This window comes from Prionailurus bengalensis, chromosome X (assembly GCF_016509475.1).
Source record: "Prionailurus bengalensis isolate Pbe53 chromosome X, Fcat_Pben_1.1_paternal_pri, whole genome shotgun sequence".
In the NCBI taxonomy this organism is placed as follows: domain Eukaryota; kingdom Metazoa; phylum Chordata; class Mammalia; order Carnivora; family Felidae; genus Prionailurus; species Prionailurus bengalensis.
In genome coordinates, this window is record NC_057361.1 from 27022562 (window position 1) to 27045807 (window position 23246).

The 23246-nt window shown below is 46.9% G+C and overlaps 1 protein-coding gene across 12 annotated transcripts in view; it reads right to left on the reverse strand.

Annotated features, from left to right (window-relative positions):
- DMD (dystrophin) overlaps positions 1-23246 on the reverse strand; it is a 2018590-nt gene that overhangs the window by 103625 nt on the left and 1891719 nt on the right. For all 12 annotated transcript variants that reach the window (XM_043570319.1, XM_043570321.1, XM_043570317.1 and 9 more), the window contains one exon: positions 2821-2895. In XM_043570319.1, the coding sequence (XP_043426254.1) occupies positions 2821-2895 (75 nt within the window). The remainder of the gene's footprint in view (positions 1-2820; positions 2896-23246) is intronic.

The window sequence follows — 23246 nt, forward strand, 5'->3', positions numbered from 1 at the left end:
CTTCCCCAGTCCTGGCCCCCCTCCGGAAGACCCCAACATGGGCGGGGCTGACGTGTCGGCCCTTCTTGCCTCACCTCCCTGCGCAGCTGTTTCATCTTCATGCAAGTTCACATCTACTCCACCCACTCAGGCGGTCACAGCCTGGACCTAGTCACCTGGACTTGTTCCACAGTGTTTAGCTATGCTCCTCTCCAACCACAGCCTCTCGGCCTTCCAGGGACTTCCACACCAGCTCTTCCTCGAGCTCCCCCAACGGTCAGCCTCTTGATCCTTCTCCCTCCCGATGACCAGCTTGCACGTGAATTCACAGCTCCTCTGCCCCAACGTGGCCTCGACAGACATCCCTTCAACCACTGAATCGTTCTTTTGCCCAAATCCTCACTGCTCTTGCCCAGCTGTCCTCTGCCCACCTGGGCTGGACCCACCCGGCCCCCGAGTACTGAGCGAGCCCGGACAAAGGCCACAGCCGTGCAGACGGGTACCGGGGCAGAACACTGAGCAGACTGCAGCAGCTCACATTGGCCCTCTTCTCGCCAATGCTCCAGAACCGGGAACCCACCCACAACCCTCTCGCCTTCGGCTCCCCATCGCAGCAGAGAAGTCGGTCTTCCCGCAGAAAACCAACCTCTACGTGGCTGCCCACAGCTTCCCCCCGCTGGGTCTCCTTAGCTACCCGGACCTGCACAGATCCCTTCCTCGCCGCCCCCCATTACGGCAGCAGAGAGGTGCCCATTCCTTCTCTTGGATCCCACGTTACCTCCCCTAGGCTCCCAGAACTCCCATTGTTTCTTAGCTCATCCTCGCCTCTCCTCCTCAGTGGACTCGGGGGCACCCGGGTGGCTCAACTGGTTAAGCCTCCAACTCTTGACCTCGCTCCGGTCATGATCTCATAGTTTGTGAGATCGAGCTCTATGCTGGGCTCCGCATGGACCGTGCAGAGCCTCCTGGGGACTCTCTCGCCCTCTCTCTCTCTCAAAATAAATACATATGTAACTAGACTCAAGTGTCTCTCAACTTCTCAGTACGCCCACTTCATGTACTCTGTCCGGACCAGCTAACTACCACCCCTCGTCCTATCTCCTTCAAAGTAAGTGTCTCCAAGAACTGGCCATGACAACCATCTTTTCGTCCCCTTTGCACGTACTTTTGAGACCACTTCACCACCTCCCCCACGCGTCTAACAACCTCCCTGGAGCAACCGACTCCTTGCTGCAAAATCCACGGGGCCCTCGTGCCAACTCCATGCTGGCCTCCCATCGACGTCTGCCCCCCAGTGGCCGGCCACTTCTTTCCTCCACACCATACACGGCCCTCTCGCTCTTGGGATCTTCCTTCTCCCCCGCGGGCCTCTCCTCTGCAGTTCCCTCTGCACACTCTCCCTAAACATCTACAGGCTGATGAGTCCTAAATATTATTTGTCTATTTCTGCTGAGTAGCACAGCTTCACCCCCACCCCCTTCACCGGGCAGGGCCACGGTTCGCCCAGGCGAGCACCTAGTAGCTTCCTTGGGTCCCCTTCACCCACCTGATTAAGTACATCACGAAGGCCTGTCACGTTCACCTCTTAAGTATTTCTCCCTTGTCTCCACTTCTCTCCATTACTCCAGCATCCATTCAGGCCACCATGTTGCCAGTGTAAATTTTTTTTTTTTTTTACGTTTTTATTTATTTTTGAGACAGAGAGAGACAGAGCGTGAGCAGGGGAGGGGCAGAGAGAGAGGGAGACACAAAATCCGAAGCAGGCTCCAGGCTCCGAGCTGTCAGCCCAGAGCCCCACGCGGGCTCAAACTCACAGACCGTGAGATCATGACCTGAGCTGAAGTCGGACGCTCAACCGACTGAGCGCCCCAGGCGCCCCAGACGACGTTGCCACTTTAGAGCACCACAACTGCTCAACCAGTCTCTCTGGCCAGGTGCACAACCCGCTCGGTCAACCCACACTCGACTGCACAGGCACGATGACCTTTCTAAATGAAAATCCCACCATGTCACCCCCTTGCGTGGCTCCCCATTGACCTCTAAGCTCTACATAAGTTTCAAAAGCCTTTCACCATCTGCCCCCCACCTGGGTCTCCGGCCAAATGTTTCACCAAAGCCCCTTCTTGGGACTCTATGCTTCAGCCAGGCTCCATCCAGTGTGTTCAGTTCCTGAATACATCAGCACATGCTATTCCTTCCAACACGAACACTCCTAGAGCAAGCGGGACTAATCCTTCTGGACTCACAGAGCTTAGCCACCATTTCCTCAAGCAAAAGCTCACCCCCGCAACTAGCTGCTCTCAGAGTACCCCTAGTCTACTGTCACATAAATACAGGGCTTTGAAACTGTCTCGTCACTATTCCTCAAGGTGCCCATCAAGTGTGCAACTAGAAACGGGACCACGTGGTTTTGTTTTGTTTTGTTTTGACCAGCTAATAATCTACTCACGCCTACAAAATGCGGCAGGGCTAATGCAGCCATTGATTTCGACTACGACACACCGTTTAGAAGAGGGAGAAACAAAGGCAGAAGAGGGAGAGAGAGTTCAAGGTTCGGAAAGGTAACCCTGGACGCCAGTGTCACCAGCTGGGACCAAAACGTACAAATACCTGGTCCAGTCAAGGAACGGTGACACAGGAGAGACTCTAGACAATACCACAAAGTACTCTAGGGGCACATTAGGCCACAGACACCTTACTAAAGGGAAATCTATGTTGCAGCTGGACGTGGGATAGCTATTTCTCCCCCTCTGCAAGTGAAAATACCCCTGGTCCCACTTTTTTTTTTTTTTTAAAAGCCAAGACGAACGTCAAGTGTTCCAAGCACTGGTTAATACTCACAGCAAAGGGCCTTCTGCAGTCTTCGGAGTTTCATGGCGGTCCTATAAGCTGAGAACCTGACATTATTCAGGTCAGCTGGGGAAAAAAGAGACAAAAGAGAGAGCATTTTGTTATTTCATCAGAAAGCACAAAAGCTCCCAATGTTTCGGAAACAACAACAGTAACACAGAGAAAAAAATCTTTCGTGTATCCCCCAAATTTAAAAATTCTATCGCGGTGCCTGGGTGGCTCAGTCGGTTAAGCGTCCAACTTTGACCATGATCTCTTGTGGGTGGGGGGGTACAAGCCCCAAGTTGGGCTCTGTGCGGAGAGCTGAGAGCCTGGAGCCTGCTTCTGATTCTGTGTCTCCCTCTCTCTCTGCTCCTCCCCTGCCCACACATTGAATAATGTGTTTACTGAATACAAACATTGAAAAAACATTTTTAAAACTTCTGTCAATGCGAGAAAAGCAAAAAAAAAAACCCCAAAAATGTCTTTTTGCTGTCTGACAATCAGGAAAGCTAAGTTCTGTGAAGGACTCCAGTGGCAGAGCCCGCAGGGCATTCATTCATGTAGTCCTTATTCCTAAAAGGGAACAGACACACAGGGAGTCTTTTTCTTCTAGACTATAACCTCGGTTCTATTGGAGTGGATCTTGGCTACACAATTAAAAGAGAACAAGCAATCTATTTTTGAAATAGCTGTTAGAACTTCGCAAACAATCAAGGGGCAATGCAATACTTTTTTGAGTTTTTTTTTTTTCTTTAGAAGTGTATCGGGGCGCCTGGGTGGCTCAGTCAGTTGAGTGTCCAATTTGGGCTCAGGTCATGATCTCACGGCTCGTGGGTTCGAGCCCCACGTCGGGCTCTGTGCGGACAGCTCAGAGCCTGCAGCCTGCTTCGGATTCTGTATCTCCCTCTCTCTCTCACTCCCCCTCCCCTGCTCATGCTATCTCTGTCTCTCAAAAATAAATAAATATTAAAAAATTTTTTTAAGTATAGGTGACTTTGTTTTCACGGTAATAATTAAAACAACATTTCATTAATGACAATACAGGAGACCTTCTAAAAAAAGATAGAAGTTTAAGACAAAGATCTCAGGTAAATGAAAAGCATGTTTGCAGAATTTAAAAATCACAGTGGGAGAGCTTCAGTCTTGAAAGGATGAATACTGGGTTTATTTTTATGATGATTTTTTGGTCCAAGTTTTTATCTGAATTCCAGTTAGTTAACAAACAGCGCAAGATCAGTTTCAGGTGCGGAACATGGTGATTCATCGCTCATATACACCACCCAGGGCCCTTCACAGCAAGTGCCCTGCTTAATCCCCATCACCCATTTAATATCATACTTTCTTCTGATGATCAAAGTTACACATGCTCACTGTGGACAACTTGGACATTAAAGAAAAATTTACAATCAAGTAAGCAAATCACCGATAATCCCCTTGCCCAAAGATATGCACTGTTAACCTTTCGAGAATTTCTTAGTGTGCGTGAGTTTGAGATGCATTTTCCAAGAGAACTGGGACTAAAGTAAACATCTAGTGTATACTTTGAGGAGCCATCATCCTAACAGTCAGCACAGGTTAACATCTCAGTGATGGAGTCCGACAGTCTATGAGGCCCAACTCACCTTCCCCAGCAGGAGGCTTTACTCAGATAATGCCCTTACTCGAGGGTATGCAAGCCTTGCAATAAACTGGGCTGTATTTCTTTGCTAGCATTTCTGTGTAGGTATGTTTCAGGAACCCAGTTCCAAAAGGCTCCTTGAAGACAAGGACTCTCTCCCCTACTTCTGTCATCTCTCCCAGGGACTTTCTGAAAAAGCAGGTCTCCTGCAGCTAGTGAACTGTTGACAGAATGGAGGAACAAACGAACAAAAGAATGAAGGAAGGAAAAAAACAGACAATCGAGTGGCACCCATGACACCAATTCTACTTGGGGGTTAGGAGAGGGAAATAATGTAATGCACCCCCGAGTCGCCTGGGTCAACATTATCAGCTTCACGGCCTTTGCAGAGACCAAACGGAAAAACCTGAATTGACATGAGGGAGAAGAAAAACGATGTCCGTAATTTACTTTAAAATATTCAGCAGACGGGGCGCCTGGGTGGTTCAGTCGGTTGGGCGTCCGACTTTGGCTCGGGTTAGGAGCTCACGGTTCGTGAGTGCGAGCCCCGCGTCGGGCTCTGGGCTGACAGCTCAGAGCCTGGAGCCCGCTTCGGATTCTGAGTCTCCCCCTCTCATGCTCTGTCTCTCAGTAAAATAAAACATTAAAAAAAAAAGATGTTTAAAATATTCAGCATAAATATCAACACGAATGACAGTATGCTATCCGGGATACGTATACGTATACGTATCCAGGATACGTATACGTATACGTATACGTATACGTATACGTATACGTATACGTATGCAGGATACGTATACGTATACGTATACATATGCAGGATACGTATACTGGCGAGGATACGGAGCGAGTGGACCTCTTCAGACGCTGCTGGTGGGAATGGAAGATAGTTCAACCACCTCGGGAAACCGGTTGAGTAGTTTCCTATGAAATTGAACACACATCTCTCTTATGACCCAGATATTCCACTCCTGGCGATTTACCGAAAAGAAAGAAAAGCATGTCCACAAAAAGATGTGTACATGCATGTCCACGGCAGTAGCTTTAACCACAGTAGCTAAAATCTTGGCAACAAGGCAACAGGAGAGCGAATAAAGAGACTGTGGCGTAGTCCTGCAGTGCGCCGAGTTTAAAGAAAACCCTCACGTGGCCAGTGCAGCATGACGTATGTACGTGTTAGCTTACGCTACGACGCAGAGGCGCTCAGCCGTCTGAGTCAGGAATGCACACTCTAGGGGTGGGTGGCCACTCCAAATACTTCAGCTATATTTAGCTCCTATCACACCGGGGGATTCATTAATTATCCAAATTAACGCCAGATAGGTCTGCGCCGGTGACGTTAGCGGTTTGCGAAACATGAGGACCGCTGGAAAAGGTTTCGAAACGCTGGCCGCCCTTCCATTATCGGGCCCTGAGAAGAATCTAGCAGGCTCTCCACCCAGAGAAAGGGTGCCCTAGGCCGGATTCCAAAAGGTCCACCTGCCGGTCACTGAATTGCTGGTGGCGCGAATTCCATCAGTCAACAGAAGCCGGATCACAATTACCCGGGGGAGGGCGGTTTTCAAAGTACCACTTCCCGGGGCCCAGCTCCCAGATTTTCTTACTCTGTAGATCCGGGGAGGGACTGACAGTACGCATCCCTAACAACTTTCCAGGAGATTCTGACGCTGCTGGTCCCAGGACCACACTTGGAGACCCGCTGTGTCCCAGGGCTGTGGCCCGGCGCGGTGAGGCTCTCTCACCGAGCACGCAAAAAGGCAGGGCTGGGACTTCACGGTGCCTTTTGCATACGCTTTAGTGAGACTGTTTTCCGCCCCGTGGCTAAGCGATGTTCTTTTGTGACAGAGCCTGCTCGGAGACGGGCCTTCATTATGAACTGGTAGGTAGGTCCCAGTTACCCAAAGCGTCATTCGAGGGTCAACGGCACGACCCGGAGCTTGTCAGAAAGGCAGAATCTTTGGCCCCACCCAGATCCACGAATCAGAATCAACACGTTGAACAAGATCCCCAGGTGATTACTCTAATTGTACATTTTGATGAAATCTATTGTTTGGTGTTGTTAAAGGTCAAGTAGGTGTTGTCTTTTGTTTTTCCTTTTTCAAGCTCCACTCTGCGGACTTTTCGGAGGGTATTCGATGACAACTATGACCGATGAACCCAACAATTCACCCCTGGGATCTATCTGCGGGTCTCTCATTTATGACGAACACCAGTAAAAAGTACTCAATGTAGGGGCGCCTGGGTGGCGCAGTCGGTTAAGCGTCCGACTTCAGCCAGGTCACGATCTCGCGGTCCGTGAGTTCGAGCCCCGCATCAGGCTCTGGGCTGATGGCTCAGAGCCTGGAGCCTGTTTCCGATTCTGTGTCTCCCTCTCTCTCTGCCCCTCCCCCGTTCATGCTCTGTCTCTCTCTGTCCCAAAAATAAATAAAAACGTTGAGAAAAAAAAAAAGAAAGTACTCAATGTATAAAAAGTGTCTAAACGCGTTCTCCCTCAAAGGCGATTGGTACAGATTCCCTCTCCTCCAAGTGAATTCACTTTTCTCTCCAAAGCTTGTTCTCTGCTCAGGACAACTTGATTCACCTAGGCCCCCCCTTCTGCCCTTCGTGATCTCTCTCTGCTTACCTTTTTTGGGTGGTCTCAGCCAACTCACGTCTTGGGGCACTAAGCCACAAGATGCTCATTCCTGGCCTCCCCCTCGACAAGGGTGTAACACCAGCAGCGTGATCACGCTTTCCCCACACGTGGCGGCACAGAGTTCCTTCACACGCTCGTGAACGAGCCTCTTTGGCTCTTTTGTAAAATAAGCCACATGGAAACACGGGGACGCCCTTCTTGTCAAGTACACACTACTCCTCCTGTACCACCATCCCGTAGCACTTTCCAAGGAACAGGCCTCCAACTCCAAATTTCCTTTCATTCACTGACTTACACACTAGTGTGGGGCGTCGACTGCGTCGAGCAAACGTCTGAGCAGAAGGCAGTGGCGAAACTTCCTCTTGTTTTTCTCTTCCTTCCTAAGCCTCCTGTCCGACTGCCCCCGGACTCATCGGCCTAGCCTACCATCTTCCTTCTTTCCTAAAACACATCCTTCTCCCACGACCAATTCTACCCCTTGGCTAATTTTCTTGGTTCCATTCAGAATTCGGAACAAACGATCTAAAGGAGGTCAGAAGCTTCAGCCATGTTGCACAGTTTATTTCAAGAACTGGCAAATTCCACCAGAAGCTACATCCGAGCGGGAGAGGCAAGGGTGATCTGACTCTTTCAGGGTGCGGTTCACTACGGAATACTCTCTGAGACAGGCTTCTGGTACATTCCTCCTCTGGCAGCTCTCTCAGCGTCCCCAAAGCAGTTCGAACTTTGTTCCCTTCCAAATCCTTCTGACTATGGCATTCTGCCTCCGGTTTATCCTCTCGGACACCCTTTCAGCGGACCCCCCACCCACTGCCCTTCTGCCACCAGTTTTCAAGGCACCCGAGTCCAACCTCACCACGGTGCTCAGCCAGTGATCTGGAAACATCAGAAGAAAGCAGCTACGGAAAATATCTAGGTTTCATCATAATGCAACAGAAGGCATACAAATGTTTATCTAGTAACCAGCACTGAACTACACCAGAGCTCTGGTGCCCTGAAAGCCCTACTCAAGAGAGATAACCATCTGTGTTGTTTGCGTCTGCCCGTGTTGCTAGGAATCTGCAGTACCACTCCCTCTGGCTTACAGCTGGAGGCGTTGAGTCTCCAGCCTTGGGAAGGCATGTAGGATGCACACAGAAACCTCAAGACGTGGGACAGCTGCAGACAACGCGACACGGTCCCGGGCTGAGGCTGGAACTGACCTGGTAGCTGAAATATGCACGCCCAATAAACCTAAACTCCCCCCCTCCCCTTCCCCACCCCTGTCCCCTGCGGGAGGGAGGCTGGCCTCCACTTTCCCCGGGAGCTGCCTTTCCAGGACTTGGATCCAAGTTGTAATGAGCTCACCAGCGCTCAGTAACCGGAACTCAAGAGGAGTGAGACTATCCAAGAAACGAGTTACACAATGTTTCCATGGCAGCTGGTAGAAAGCACACTTCAGAAGGATAAAAACGCTGAACTGAACATTCCTCTTCATGACTTGAATTATTTTATCCAGGGCTGGTGCTGGCCTAAAAATAGAGAAATCTAGAAACTGACGAAAGAAGGGCAAATATCAAACTATCTACCTTCTCAAGTTCAATCACCCGCTACTGAAGGGACGGCCCATTTATAGCTTTTATTTTGAGGCACAAAACAAGTAACGGGGGGGGGGGGGTTGCCCCTTTGTTTAGCCTGGGAATTCCTTTGGACTTGGGTAAATATTTCTGTTATAAGATTTTTACTTCCAGTTCAGGGGAAGGTGGATGGTAGAAGGTGTCAAATGCCAGAAAAGAGGAACGACAGCTCAAGTCAGAAATCTACACACATTGGACAACGGTCTTGCAAAAATAGTGCACAACACCTCAGCATTTAAAGTCAAGGGAAAACTTGGAAAATATTCTAAGAAATAAACCATTAGGCCCTCTCATTTCCATTTTTTGTTGTGCATTTTTCATTTCAGCTTTACAGCTGGTTTCTGCCGTTCGATCATGCTTCAAAAGTCCTGCTATCTCTGACTGAACTGAGGTCTAGGATTTACAACAAGGACTATTCCAGTCTGGCTTTCCAATGGCTTGGAAATGAGACTTGGGGAAAAAAAAAAAAATGAGACTTTTTGGTAAAGGCTCAAAGTTTTAGTGTGTTTATCTATTAGGTAGGAAGAATGATAATGACCTCATAAAATTAATGAGTGGAAAGAGCTGGATGGCCAAAGATTATTCCAACAGATAAATTAGCGCTGTGGTCTTTGTGTCTTCCTACCAACTCGGTTTCCCCGAAGAAACGTAACCCAACTCATTCAGGGGACCACGAGTGAAGCATACAATTTGGAGGCAGTATGATCATTTTTGGTACAGTTCCGGCCTGAATGTTGGGCATGCAGGACGAAGTAAACGAATACTGCATTATCTATTTGCATCATTTTCCAAAGAAGCCAAAACAAGGCAGTCTCGCCCGCCCGGCACCCCTTCTCCTACAGGAAGGTGGCGGATATTTAAATGGAGTTGGGGCATCGGGGTGGCTCAGTCGGTTGGGGAAATCAACCGACTTTGGCTCAGGTCCCGATCTCACGGCTTGAGATCGAGCCCCGCGTCGGGCTCTGGGCTGACAGCTCGGAGCCTGGAGGCTGTTGTGGATTCTGAGTCTCCCTCTCTCTCTGACCCTCCCCCGTTCATGCTCTGTTTCTGTCTCATAAACATCAAAAAATAAATAAATAAAAATAAAATAAATGGACTCAAGTGTCTCTCAACTTCTAAGGACGTGCATGCACTTCACGTACTCTGTCCACACCAGCTAACTACCAGCCCTCTTCCTTTCTCCTTCAAATTAAGTGTCTCTAAGAACGGGCTACGACAACCATCTTTTCATCCCCTTTGCATTCTTTCCCCGGCCTCACTCTTCCTATAGTGTTCTAATGGACCTTCCACCTGGCAAGTATTCTCCGGGCCAGGTCAACCTCCCTAGAAGAGACCAGAACCATGGGTCTTAATGAGGCTCGAGACAAACTGAGTAATTGAAACCAAGTCTGCCTTGAAAGCAAGGTAAGCCAGCACATCCAGGCCTCGGGGATTTTAGAGGACAACGCAGAATTACTGGGAACCCTTCGACAACGGGTAGCGTTTCTAGAACTTATCTTTTAAAAGTCAGCTGAGAAAGAAGAGGTACATTAACCCATGAGACTTGGCCGTTAATGTTTTTAAATATATTGGAGGCCTTTTAAACTCTAAACTCATTCAAACCTCATCATCAACAGAGAACTTTACCCAAATGGGGATAAAGTAAATGTACACAGAGGGACACAGGAAGTACACCTTCAGAGCTACAAGAACTCCAGAAAGCCAAGCCTGTGAACTTACAATTACCACCGAGTGACGCTTCCAGAAGTGAAATGGTATTACTTATTTGCCACCAGGGACCCTCTAGAATTTTTTTTTTAATTTTTTTTTTCAACGTTTATTTATTTTTGAGACAGAGAGAGACAGAGCATGAACGGGGGAGGGTCAGAGAGAGAGGGAGACACAGAATCCGAAGCAGGCTCCAGGCTCCAGGCTCTGAGCTGTCAGCACAGAGCCCGACGCGGGGCTCGAACTCACGGACCGTGAGATCATGACCTGAGCCAAAGTCGGACGCTTAACCGACTGAGCCACCCAGGCGCCCTCCTCTAGAATTTTTCTAACACATGAAGAGAAGAAGCACCTAAGTAGTCCACTGTGGCCCAAACGTGGTGGACTTCAAATTGCAGAAGAGAGAAGGAGGTTATAAGCCAAAAATTAAAAAAACAGAAAATTGAGAAGTTCAACGGTGAAATCAAAGATAGCACAAAATCCCGACCGTGGGTTTGCTCGAGGCCTTTCTGGCTCCCTCCGCTGGCCTGGCCTTCCTCAGCAGAGGCTCCCTAACTCTTGGCAACACTGTTCTCCTGAAAGAGGGGATACCCAAATTAGTTTTGCTCCCAGTCCCCTGCTGTGCTAAAAGGTTAGTTGAGAAAGCAGCTTCTGTAACAAAGGGCCCACATGAAGTTTTTTTGTTGGGGGGGGGGTTACTAGAGAGCCTTAAATACCATTTCGGGGAGGGCGCCTGTTGGCTCAGTCAGCACAGCACGCAGCTCTGGATCTCGGAATTGTGAGTTCAAGCCCCAAATTGGGTCTAGAGATTAAATAAAATGAATGAATGAATGAATGAATGAATGAATGAATGAATACCATTTGGGAAGCCGGGCAGCTTCCCCAGATAATGGAGAGCTGACTCCTAATGACACTGCGGTGCCATATTCCTATTTAAGTTTCATCTTATTTATTTTGAGGGACAGAGAGAGTGAGCGGGGGAAGGGCCGACAGAGAGGGAGAGAGAGAATCCCAAGCAGGCTCCAGGCTATCAACGCAGAACTGCCAGCATGGAGCCCGACACGGGGCTCAAACCCACCAATCGTGAGATCATGACCTGAGCCCAAACCAAGAGTCAGATGCTTGACTGAACGAGCCACCCAGGCACCCCAATGGGCCACGTTCCTTTTACTTCAGCTTCCGATCAGAAAGCACTGGGGTGGCTCTGATTCTCAAAACCTTGCCCGCCAAAAAATACAAACAAAATAATACTCATGATTTCAAAAGACCGTTTAGGCAAAACTGGTCTATAGCTTTTTAAAAGACCTGCGTGGAGCCATAATCCTTCCATCTGTCCTTTCAGCACTTCCCGAGAGGACACAAAGAAGGAAACAGAGGCCAGGCAGGCTGCTCTGGGAAAGTGAGGTTTCAGCGAAGATCTAGAGGGTGATGGGGATTAACCGGGTAGAGGCCAAGAACAAAACAAGATCATGGGCCAGCATGTGTAAAAGACGCTCCCAAGTAGACAAGAGCACGGACCATGAAGAATCTTAAGATCAGTAGTGCTGAAATCTCAGAGAGTGAGGAAGAATGGACGCCATGAGGCCTGACAGGCAGGAAGAGGCCTATTCAGGGCCCTCCACATCACTCTAAGAACTCAACTCGGGATTTCCAGTTACCTAAGGCAGAGGGAACACACTCGTTTCTGTCTCCTTATTCCCGGAACTCTACTAGGATGACAACGTAAGAATTCAAACGGATATCTCCCCAACAGAAGAGGGACAAATCCGGGAAGAGAACAGAGCACAGCTGCAGTATCTGGGAAGCTTGGCAGATGATCTGGTGGTTAACTGACTTAGGAGCCCAGAGAAATCCCAAGTCTCAATTAATATGAGGGGAAGAAGGGCAAGTTGGGTGGGGGGGGGGGGGGGGAGGGACTGGGGGCTAATTAAGAAGGTTCCCAATGTACACAACCAAGGAGTCTCAAAACATCGGAGGCTCCAGGCTCCTGTGAAGGCTGTGATGTGGCTGAAAGATCCAAGGATTGGTTGTCTTTTGAGCCCTCGACACTTTCTCCCCCACCCTAAGCAGCCAAGCGCATCGGCCACTTCCCGCCCCGCATTGATAGAAGGCTGGAGGTTTCATCCCGGGAGAAGCAGCCCCAGACATGGGGCAGTGAGGGATAAGCAAGCTTAGGAGTGAGATAAGACACTCGAAACAGAGGGCTTACTTGCCAGGCCAGCACACCCAAAGAATGTAAATCCTTAACTTCACTCCCTGCCCCCAAATTCCACACTTAGTCAGCCCTTTTTTTTTTTTCCTTCTGTCAACTCACTGAGAAAGCTTCTCTACCCTCAGCACTTCCTGATTTGCTCTCCTGATCGTTGGAAGGCACTTCAATCGGCAAGGTCACGAAATTGGTCATTAATCTCTCATCAGCCTCCCTTGTCATCTTCTTCATGCTCCAGTGGTAGGCACACCAGATGAAGCCTTTCCTTCCCGGCTCCCTCTGGACAGAGACCATCAGAGAGTTCATGGCCGGACAGGATTCCCCCTCTTTGACTCAGAGCCTTCAGTCACTGCCCTCCCGCGTGTTCCTCAGTCCTGGCAGGGGCAACTCAACTACGGACGCGACGATACCAGCATCGCGAACTTCGCAACTGACACCCCCCCCACCCCGTCTCCCTCCAGTCTGTTTTAAACTTCATTAATTAAGCAATCTTACCACTCTCTCTTCATAAATGAGCGCACATCCCAGACTCTCTAGGGCAGAGACCGTTTAATCACATTTTACTCTTTACAATCAAGGTGAGACGATTTAAATGATCACACGTGACTTCATTTTTATGTCTTGCTACAGCTTTTCCTATAACCGAATTCGCAAATCATTTCTGGATAATGGTATGGCCTACTCTTGGGGGGACTGGAAAAGAGTACTACTTTTTCTGCGTAAGATGGACACTGCCTCTTTCAAATCCATCATCCTTTCTCACAGTTGGGGACCTGGGGGGAGAACCTGCTTTGATGATGAAATTAAACATTTTCCTCATTTCCTTTAATGGGAGCCTCAACTTCAGCAGTTTCCGGTTTTAGAACGGGCTCAACAAGATTCCCCTACATTCTGAAGTTCCTACCGGGTCTTAGCTTCTCAGCTAGTTGTGGTTCCCCACCCCCCCACCCTTATCTTCCAGGATTTCAACAGATGATCTCTCTCCCCAAACTCCAGTCTCTTTCGATTATTCCTCTGGTAAGCAGAGACCAGAGGTCACAAACTGGCTGAATCTAGCCTGCGGATGGGTTTTTTGTTTGTTTGTTTGTTTTTGTGCGGTTCATGGATTTTTGGCTCACATAATGGTTTTTTGAACTGTTGACTGATGTGCCAAGAGTTAAAAATTTGTGGAGGCTTCCATTGTCCTGCTTCTCGGGAGCAAGATGAAGACTTGCATTCCTGCCTAACAAGAAGGGATGCGGAGGCTCATTTACCCTAAGAGAAGCTTTTCAGGTCGCCCCAGGTCCTACCCAGCCACCTTCAGTCATTTAAATTCCCCGGCTGGGCTCCAGGAGGCATTTCTTTCAGATTCCGGCCTTGGCAAGACCACTCCCTTGCTCTCCCCCAAACTTGTACGTTTGCCCTTTAGTTACCCAGTCTTTTTCCTGTCCTGGTCGAAATTGTCAGCTTCCTCCAATAACTGGCTATTCTCTGGCTCTCACTCAGATCACTCTATGGAAGCAGTTCTAACCGGGTTTTCCAAAAACTTTCCAGCTATTAATTCTTTGGTCTCCACCTCTTACTAACGCAAACTAAGTGACTCTGCCACCAAAAATACTACTGCCTTAATATACTTAACTTTTCCAGTACAAGAACGGGTGGGAAGACAGAACCAAAATCCCAATCACTCTGCTGACTACATTTCATCAAGTGACAATTACTTATACGTTTTAAAATCCTCAATTAACATTTATCTAAGCGCCTATTATGGGCCAAACCATGTACTAAGCTTATGGCTTAAAGATTTAGGCTTCTAAGGGGCGCCTGGGCTAGCTCAGTCGGTGGAGTGAGCGATCCTTGATCTCGCCATTGTGGGTTCGAGCCCCACGTTGGGTGCAGAGATTGCTAAAAAATTAAAACTTTCATAGAAAATTCAGGCTTCTAAAAACGTGAGAAAATACAAAACCAACGTACTCACAAAAATCCAGTACGCATTTGCCGGGTATTTGTGACGTTCCAAGTAGTATCCACACAGCAAAGCCTGGTTATGTGAGCATGCTTATATACATACACAAACATACAAAGCCAACAGATGGCTGTGTACAATTTTTATATATCCAACACAAAAGGAGTTTTCAACAGGATTTCAGGTGTATTCCAGTGAACATTTTTAAGGTTAAGAGAACTGAAAAATTTCCACATACGGTATGTTCTTTATGAAACCCTGATTCGTTTCTAAGTGAGCCCATAAAAGCTAAAAGTGAATTTAAATACTCAGTTTACAATCAAAATAAAATCTGGGGCGCCTGGGTGGCTCAGTCAGTTGAGTGTCTGACTTCGGCTCAGGTCGTGGTCTTGTGGTTCCTGAGTTCAAGCCCCGCGACCGGTTCTGTGCTGACAGCTTGGAGCCTGGAGCCTGCTTCGGATTCTGTGTCTCCCTCTCTCTGCCCCGCCCCTGCTCTCTCTGTCTCTCAAAAATAAATAAACATTAAAAAAAATTTGTTTTAATAAATAACAATAAAATCTATACCAATACTGATGAAAATGGGTGATATGACTAATTAGAAGCAGCTTCACTTTTCATTCTTATACTTGAGGAAGCAAAGAGGAGAAAAGAATCTGGGGACTATAGAAAGGACTGTGTGAGTTTACCGCACCCGGGGCCATAAATGCTGGTGTGCAGTAAACGTGGTTTGCATTGAATCAGATTCTGACAGTAACTTGCCTACTTTTACCAGGTTTAAGCAGCTGATGACATGAATTCCACATCTGATTTTTCTGCAAATACTACCAATTCCCAGGGCTATGGGTGCGTCTTGCTTACCCCTTACGCCTGGAGCTTGGGTTTCTTTTTTTGAAACACACATAACAAAGATATCAAGACTATATAAAGGAGTTACGATAAAGGGAGAAAGGAAAAAAAGGCAACATAAAGAGAATGCTTGCGCGTGAGAAAGAGGAGTCGGGTGTATTAAACTGTGGCAGATTGTCGAAGGCTGGTTCACTCAGTACCCATTTCCAAATGCTTTCTCCCTGCCGTTCTCTACTACAAAGGCTGGAGAGTCTCAATTCTCTCAGTCAGCCGGGGACAGCCATGTGAACGCAGTCTGACCAATGCTCGAGAAGGTAACTGCAGGGAAGAATTTCCTTTTCCAAACCGAAAAGACAAAGAGCCTCGGAGGAGGAAGGTCCTTTTCTCCTCCCTGCCGGGGTTGGGGGGGATGGGGGGCGGCAGTCACCCTGGAACCACGAGGTCAAACATCTGTGGCTAAAGATGGTACAGCGGGACACAGAGACAGACGCATCTCTGACGGCATACCCCGGAACTCTTCCTTAGCTCTGTACGGTCTCCAGAAATCTGCTTCTACAAAACCATCACCCCCAGTGTGGCCCACGTACAGTTAGTTAGTTGGTCAGAGGTTTTCTTACTTGCAGCAAAATGTATTTGTAACTGACACGTTAATTGAACTGTCATCAACAAACTGCAGAAGACTAATTACAGAGCATCACCCATTCCCTGTCAGCCTCCTGGGAGCGGAGCAAAAAAACGTTAGCAGTAAAGAGATCTTAGATCACAGCGCTCCCCACCAGTCGCTACCTGGTATCCCCAGGGATGTGGGACAGTTTGACAGTTAATTTAATTTCAAACAACGTTGTAATAGCGGGCTTATATGAATAAGGCAGGCTTCTAGACAGAAACAGATCTGCAGAAGGTCTAATGAGACATTTGTTTTGAATGAGACGTTAACAAGTCTGATAGTGCCCAGATGTAAGATAAGGATTCGAATTTTTAAATACATATTTCTCTGGAAGTTAATAACTACCTATGTATGAACACTTGTAAGCAACCAATTTTTCATTAACTCTTTAGACGTGTTCATATCTTTACCTCATTAGTATAAAATCTCCTTAAAGACAAGTAGCATCCTTCCTTACAGCTCTTAAGATAAAGGTTATTTAAAAAAAAAAAAAAAAAAAAAAAAAAAAAAAAGCTTTGGTAACTTTCAGCTATTCGGAAGTTTCAAAACCCAAATTAAGGCCCTAAAATCTCTCCTTCATCTGACAGTGTTCAGTTTCAGTTTCTGATTGAAAATGATTTGCATCCTTTTCTGCCTCTCTCCATGTTTTTGGTCCCCAACTGCGACACTCCCCTCAATATCCATTCTCCTCCATCTCTTCATGAGTAAGATAGACGCCAAAATGAACACCAGTGGAAATCTGATCTTCATTACCATGGGAAAAGCAAATTAACGTTCTTGCAAAAAAACTGTTTTGCAACATGACTACTTGACGCCAGTGGGTATTCACACTTTAATCTTGCAAGGGAGGGGCGCCTGGGTGGCTCAGTGGATTGAGCTTCGGACTTCAGCTCAGGTCATGATCTCCCGGTTTGAGTTCGAGCCCCATAGCGGACTGTCTGCTGTCAGCAGAGCCTGGATCCTGCTTTGGATCCTCTCTCCCCACCCCTCCTGCCCCTCCCCTCCCCTCTCTCTCTGTCAAAAATAAACATTAAAAAACAAATCTTGAGGGGTGCCTGGATGGCTCAGTGGGTTAAGCGTCCCACTTCGGCCCAGGTCACAATCTCACGGTTGGTGAGTTCGAGCCCCGCGTCGGGCTCCGTGCTGACAGCTCAGAGCCTGGAGCCTCCTTCGGATTCTGTCTCCCTCTCTCTCTGCCCGTCCCCAGCTCACGCTCGCACTGTCTCTCTGTCAAAAACAAATAAACTTAGGGGCGCCTGGGTGGCACAGTCGGTTAAGCGTCCGACTTCAGCCAGGTCACGATCTCGCGGTCTGTGAGTTCGAGCCCTGCGTCAGGCTCTGGGCTGATGGCTCAGAACCTGGAGCCTGTTTCCGATTCTGTGTCTCCCTCTCTCTCTGACCCTCCCCTGTTCATGCTCTGTCTCTCTCTGTCCCAAAAATAAATAAACGTTGAAAAAAAAATTAAAAAAAAAAATAAAAATAAACTTAAAAAAAATTAAAAAAAAAAGAAATCTTGCTAGGGAAGAGACTGAGTTTTTAATGTTAACATTTTTCTTGTTTGAGAGGTAGAAGAAACTTTGTTAAACCCTTCAGCATGAGTAATTAGTCCAAGATAGTACACAATTCAGCATATTGAAGCATCTAGGAATATAGTAAAATGTGCTCATTTCTGCATTTTGTACATCCTAGCCGGGGAGCGGACCAGGTGACATGACTCAAACTGCCCACGCATCCAGAAGCTGACTTCTGTACGTTTTTAAAGACGAAGCATGTGACAGAATGTTTTCTTTTCACTGTGACGTGTTAATGTTTCTGAAGACTAAACGCTCGTGATTAGAGCCTGATAAAGATACTAATATGTAAATCATTCATGTAAAAAAAAAAAAAGACCAATCATTCAGCAGCTGCAGCTGTTATAAAATTAATCAACGGCGGGAGCTTTTCATTGGATAATGGCCTGCCCTGTCCCCTGACATAGACTGAGTTGCTTTTAATGAGAAAGGATGCCTTAGGGATGGAACCACATACATCGGAATCAGCGTTACTGGCAACACAGTCTTTGTCACCTCCTATGTGGCACTTGGCAGTTGTTTGATATAAAGCAGGTGCGGGGCGCCTGGGTGGCCCAGTCGGTTAAGCGTCCGACTTCAGCCAGGTCACGATCTCGCGGTCCGTGAGTTCGAGCCCCGCGTCGGGCTCTGGGCTGATGGCTCGGAGCCTGGAGCCTGTTTCCGATTCTGTGTCTCCCTCTCTCTGCCCCTCCCCCGTTCATGCTCTGTCTCTCTCTGTCTCAAAAATAAATAAACGTTAAAAAAAATTTAAAAATGCATTTGTAACCATTTAATTGGCAGGGAAGTGGACACATCATAGACAACTTTGCAGAAAGAAAAAAGGACAGAGATTTAAACTTTCAGTTCTTCTGACCCAGAGAAGCTTTGAAACTAGAGCCATCAACCCCAGCAACGGGAGCCTTCTACCCCAAAAGCATTTTGTTCCCTAGAAACCTGTAGGTGCGTTCATTCTATTCACACCAGGCAGTTCATCAGGAACTCATGAGACTTAAACAGGATTCAGTGGCTTGGGGACCTAAACATCACTGACCACACATTTTATTCCAAGTTGTAAGCAACTAACTTACAAATAAACTTCTGGAGCAGAGCCCAAGGGTAAGTTCAGAAAGGGCTAAATCTTGTCTCAAGGCAAGAATGTGGCTGTTGCCTGACTGAGGGATTTAATGGTTACTGAGCAACCAGGAATTTAAGTCTTTGGGTAGCTTTAATTTATCTCTATGCGTTCTTCTTAAGGGTATTCTTTGGGAAACAAACAAACAAAAAAAAACCCCAACAATAATTTCTGTCAAATAAGAAAAAGATACCGTAGCATCTTAGAAACAGAAATGTCTCACTCTAAATCTTCATTTTCCCAATGAGTAAAGCTAAGGGCTAGAAAGTTCTTAGTAATGTGTTCTGGGTTCCCTCATCAGCTAGAAGAAGAGCAAGGATGAGAAGCCAAGCCTTTTTCTGTTTTTCTTCCCTGGAGACGAGAAGGGGTGTTTCAGCTGCAATAATAAAGCAGCTGAGGAACTCTCTTCAACAGGCAAATGCCAGCAACTGTCACATAAAACACAGGAAACATCCTTTTCTCCTACGTTCCCGCACTTTCTTTTACTTTGTGTCTTAGTTTATTGTGGTTAAGAACACTCAACACCTCTACTTCTGTGTCCCTTCCCTGACGGAGCCAGAGGCAAAGTACAAGGGGTCATTCCAAGTAGGACTTCAAAACTACTCTTTGGGCTTCAGAGCTCCCACCTGCTCCCAAGGAACAGAGACCATGAATTTCTGTAACCTTAGCAAGTACTTGACATTCATATTAAATTTGGAAAATACATCTTCCCCCGAAGCAAGCAAAGCCTAATTTCCCTGTTATCAAGAGTAGTTTCTAGACCTTGGGATCTTCTTAACTTTTTCAAGGTTCAGATCCTTCTCAGCCACCCTGAGATCCAAAGTCCCAAGGGTTCTGCAGTGGGCTGTGTTATGGAAATAAGTCAGGAAGTGAGAATGTGAAAATTTCTTTTAAAGACCTGGGGCGCCTGGGTGGCGCAGTCGGGTAAGCGTCCGACTTCAGCCAGGTCACGATCTCGCGGTCCGGGAGTTCGAGCCCCGCGTCGGGCTCTGGGCTGATGGCTCAGAGCCTGGAGCCTGTTTCCGATTCTGTGTCTCCCTCTCTCTCTGCCCCTCCCCCGTTCATGCTCTGTCTCTCTCTGTCCCAAAAATAAATAAACGTTGAAAAAAAAAAAATTAAAAAAAAAAAAAAAAAGACCAGCGTAAACCCCAAATTAAGTAAGGAAGAAGCCAGGTCCCAGACTTGTCTCTTTGGTGTTGTTTTGTTTTTTTTTTTTTTTTTCTTCTTGACAGAGAGCAAGTGAGCAAGCACATGCGGGGAAGGGGCAAAGGGAGAGGGAGAATCTCCAGCAGGCTCCATGCCTAGTGCAGAGCTGAAGGCCGGGGCTCGATCTCACAATTGTGATATCATGACCTGGGCCGAAATCAAGAGTTGGAGGCTTAACGGACAGAGCCACGCAGGTGCCCCAACACTTCCTTGAATGTATCAACTTTTCAAAACTTGATAAATGCTACCTGGTTCTCAGGACTTGTAAACCAAGCAAAAAGGTCACTAGGTGTTGATTTTAAACTTCTTATTTATTTTTTTTTTTGAAAGTAAACTCTGTGCCCAACACGGGGCTCAAACTCACGACCCAGAGATCAAGAGCCATATACTCTACTGACTGAGCCAGCCAGGCACCCCTGAACTTCTTACATTTACGTCTTGGTTTTTGTGTCTTAAAAATACTCACATAATTCTCCATATAGCAAATATTCATCCACAATCTATTAGTCTATAAAAAAAAAGAAGCTTTTATTACATAAAAGATCATCACTCAGGGTGCCTGGCTGACTCTTGATCTTGGGGGGGTTGTGAGTTCAAGCTCCACGTTGGGCCTAGAGCTTATGAAAAATGAAAAGATCAGAGAACAGAACACTGAGTCTACTGTGCTATCAATGTGTAAAAAACTGCACATTCACACGTATGTTTGCTTACATATGCATAAATACCTATAGAGAGAAACATAGAAACTATACTATCAACGGCATCTAGAGAGTGAAAGCAGAGGAATGTTATCAGTGCTGAGAGAACACCCACTGTTCGTACCCTCCGCTTAGACTATTTCAATTATTTATTTTTATCTCAATTTTTTTTCTAACGTTTATTCATTTTTGAGAGACAGAGAGAGACAGAGCATGAGCAGGAAAGGGGCAGAAACAGGGAGACACAGAATCCGAAGCAGGCTCCAGGCTCTGAGCCGTCAGCACAGAGCCCGACGCGGGGCTCGAAGTCATGAACTGCGAGATCATGACCTGAGCCAAAGTCGGACGGTCAACGACTGAGCCACCCAGACCCCCCTATTTATTTTTAAAGTTTATTTATTTATTTTGAGAGAGACAGAGACAGCGCGAGTGGGGCAGGGAGAGGGGCGGGGGGTGGGGGTGGGGGGAGAGGGAGAGAATCCCAAGCAGGCTCTGACATGCCAGCAGGGCCTGGTGTGGGGCTTGAACCCGTGAAGCTGTGAGATCATGACCTGACAGGAAACACATGAGAAAACCAAAGGCCTAAGGATTCAAATTCAAATCTGTGACTCTACAGCCACTCCTCTTCATCATGACAGTTTCCGAGTGTCCTTGGATAAGTAACCTTGACTCTCTGAAGCTTCACTTTCTTCACTTGTAAAGGGAACAATGATAGTTCTGGTTTCCAGGGCTGTTGTGAGGCATGAGATACCGTATCTTAAAAATTCCGAGGAGGGGCGCCTGGGTGGCTCAGTCGGTGAAGCGTCCGACTTCAGCTCAGGTCACGATCTCGCGGTCCGTGAGTTCGAGCCCCGCGTCAGGCTCTGGGCTGATGGCTCAGAGCCTGGAGCCTGCTTCCGACTCTGTGTCTCCCTCTCTCTCTGCCCCTCCCCCGTTCATGCTCTGTCTCTCTCTGTCTCAAAAATAAATAAACGTTAAAAAAAAAAATTAAAAAAAAAAATTCCGAGGAGAAATCCAGGATAGACACTTGTTCAGAACAAGTAAGGGACCTCACCCTGCCTCCAGTATTTCATATATAAAGTGCAATAAAAATACAAGCAATCTTTTTTTTTTTTTTAATCATATTGATAATTCTAAAACATTTCTTCCCCTTTCCAAATGCCTTCAAGAGAGTTCCTCTTCAAAATGACACTGTCACTTCCCAGGAACAAAATTTAGCTCAGGGGCTCGCCCATGGTTCAGGCATTTAAAGCAGACTTAAATCCCAGCCATGCTATGTGAGCAAATTACCTATTTTCTCCGAGCCTCGTCTGCACAAAGGAGATAGTAATACACTTCATGGGGCTTTCGAGAAGATTAATGAGAAATATATGCTTATGGTAGGAAGTTCATACATTTATAGGAGCTGCCCCAAATAAATTTTTGTAAAACAATGAACTACATAAATGAATTTATAAGCACACACATCAATACAATTTCCTTTTTGTTCAATGCTATCACCACTCTCTGGGCCATCAAAGCTGAAAATCTAGAAGGCATCTTATAACTCTTTTCTTGAAAACCTATCCAATCTGTCACTACTCTCGGTGAATTCTACCTTGAGGAGGAAACTTCCCCCACTGCTATGTTAAGACCCGCATCATCGTAAATGCCACAAAGCAAAACGGCCTAACTGATCTCGCCCCTCTCTCAGCATCCTGAAACCATCCCATCAAATTCTTATTCCTGAAAACAGAACATCATCACTCTCTTCGGAAGATTTCGCAAGGTTCTTCTATTGCCCATCAAACGAAATTTCCATTTCTCGTTATGTAACTTGATGCACTTAAACTGCCTTTAATTGAAGAGCATTAAATCAGGTTTTTCTTCAAAAATTGGAGTAGATTCTCACAGAACAATGCCCCCACTGAACCTCCAACAAGCCAGTCTTTCTCTCAATTGTACCTTTGTTTATGCTGCTACGCTATCGGGAATATCCTAGCCTCCATTGTAATGTCCCTAAGTCTTATAAAATTCTTTCGTTAGAACAATGGTTTTGTTCTACTCCCTAAATAGTCGTCCCCAAGGATTCTCATCAGTAGTGCTCTGTTTACCTGTATAACATACCACACATTTGACCCTGATATTATGTAAGGTAGTATATAGTCTTATAGAATATAGTCAATTTTATTTGGTCAATGTCAATTTTAACCCCTCAAGCGGACAGTAAGGTATTGTGTGAAGCCGACATAACGCTGTTTTTTAGAATCCCTTCACAACAAGCAGAAAGATACTCGGCAATGTAAGCTGTGTGTGTGTGTATGCGCGCGCACGCACGTGAGACAGAGCACGCAGGAGAGCGAAAATGCACTTGAACCTAAACCTTCAGTCATTCCAACTTGAGACATTTAAATTTGCCTTGAGGGGTGCCTGGGTGGTTCTGTCGGTTAAGCATCTGACTTGGTCTCAGGTCATGATCTCCTGGCTTGGTTCGGGAGTTCAAGCCCCACATCAGACTCTCAGTTGTCAGCATGGAGCCTGCTTCAGATCCTGTCTCCCTTTCTCTGTCCCTCCCCATCCCCCCCCTCAAAAAGAGACATTAAATTGTTTTTAATTTGCCTTGAGAA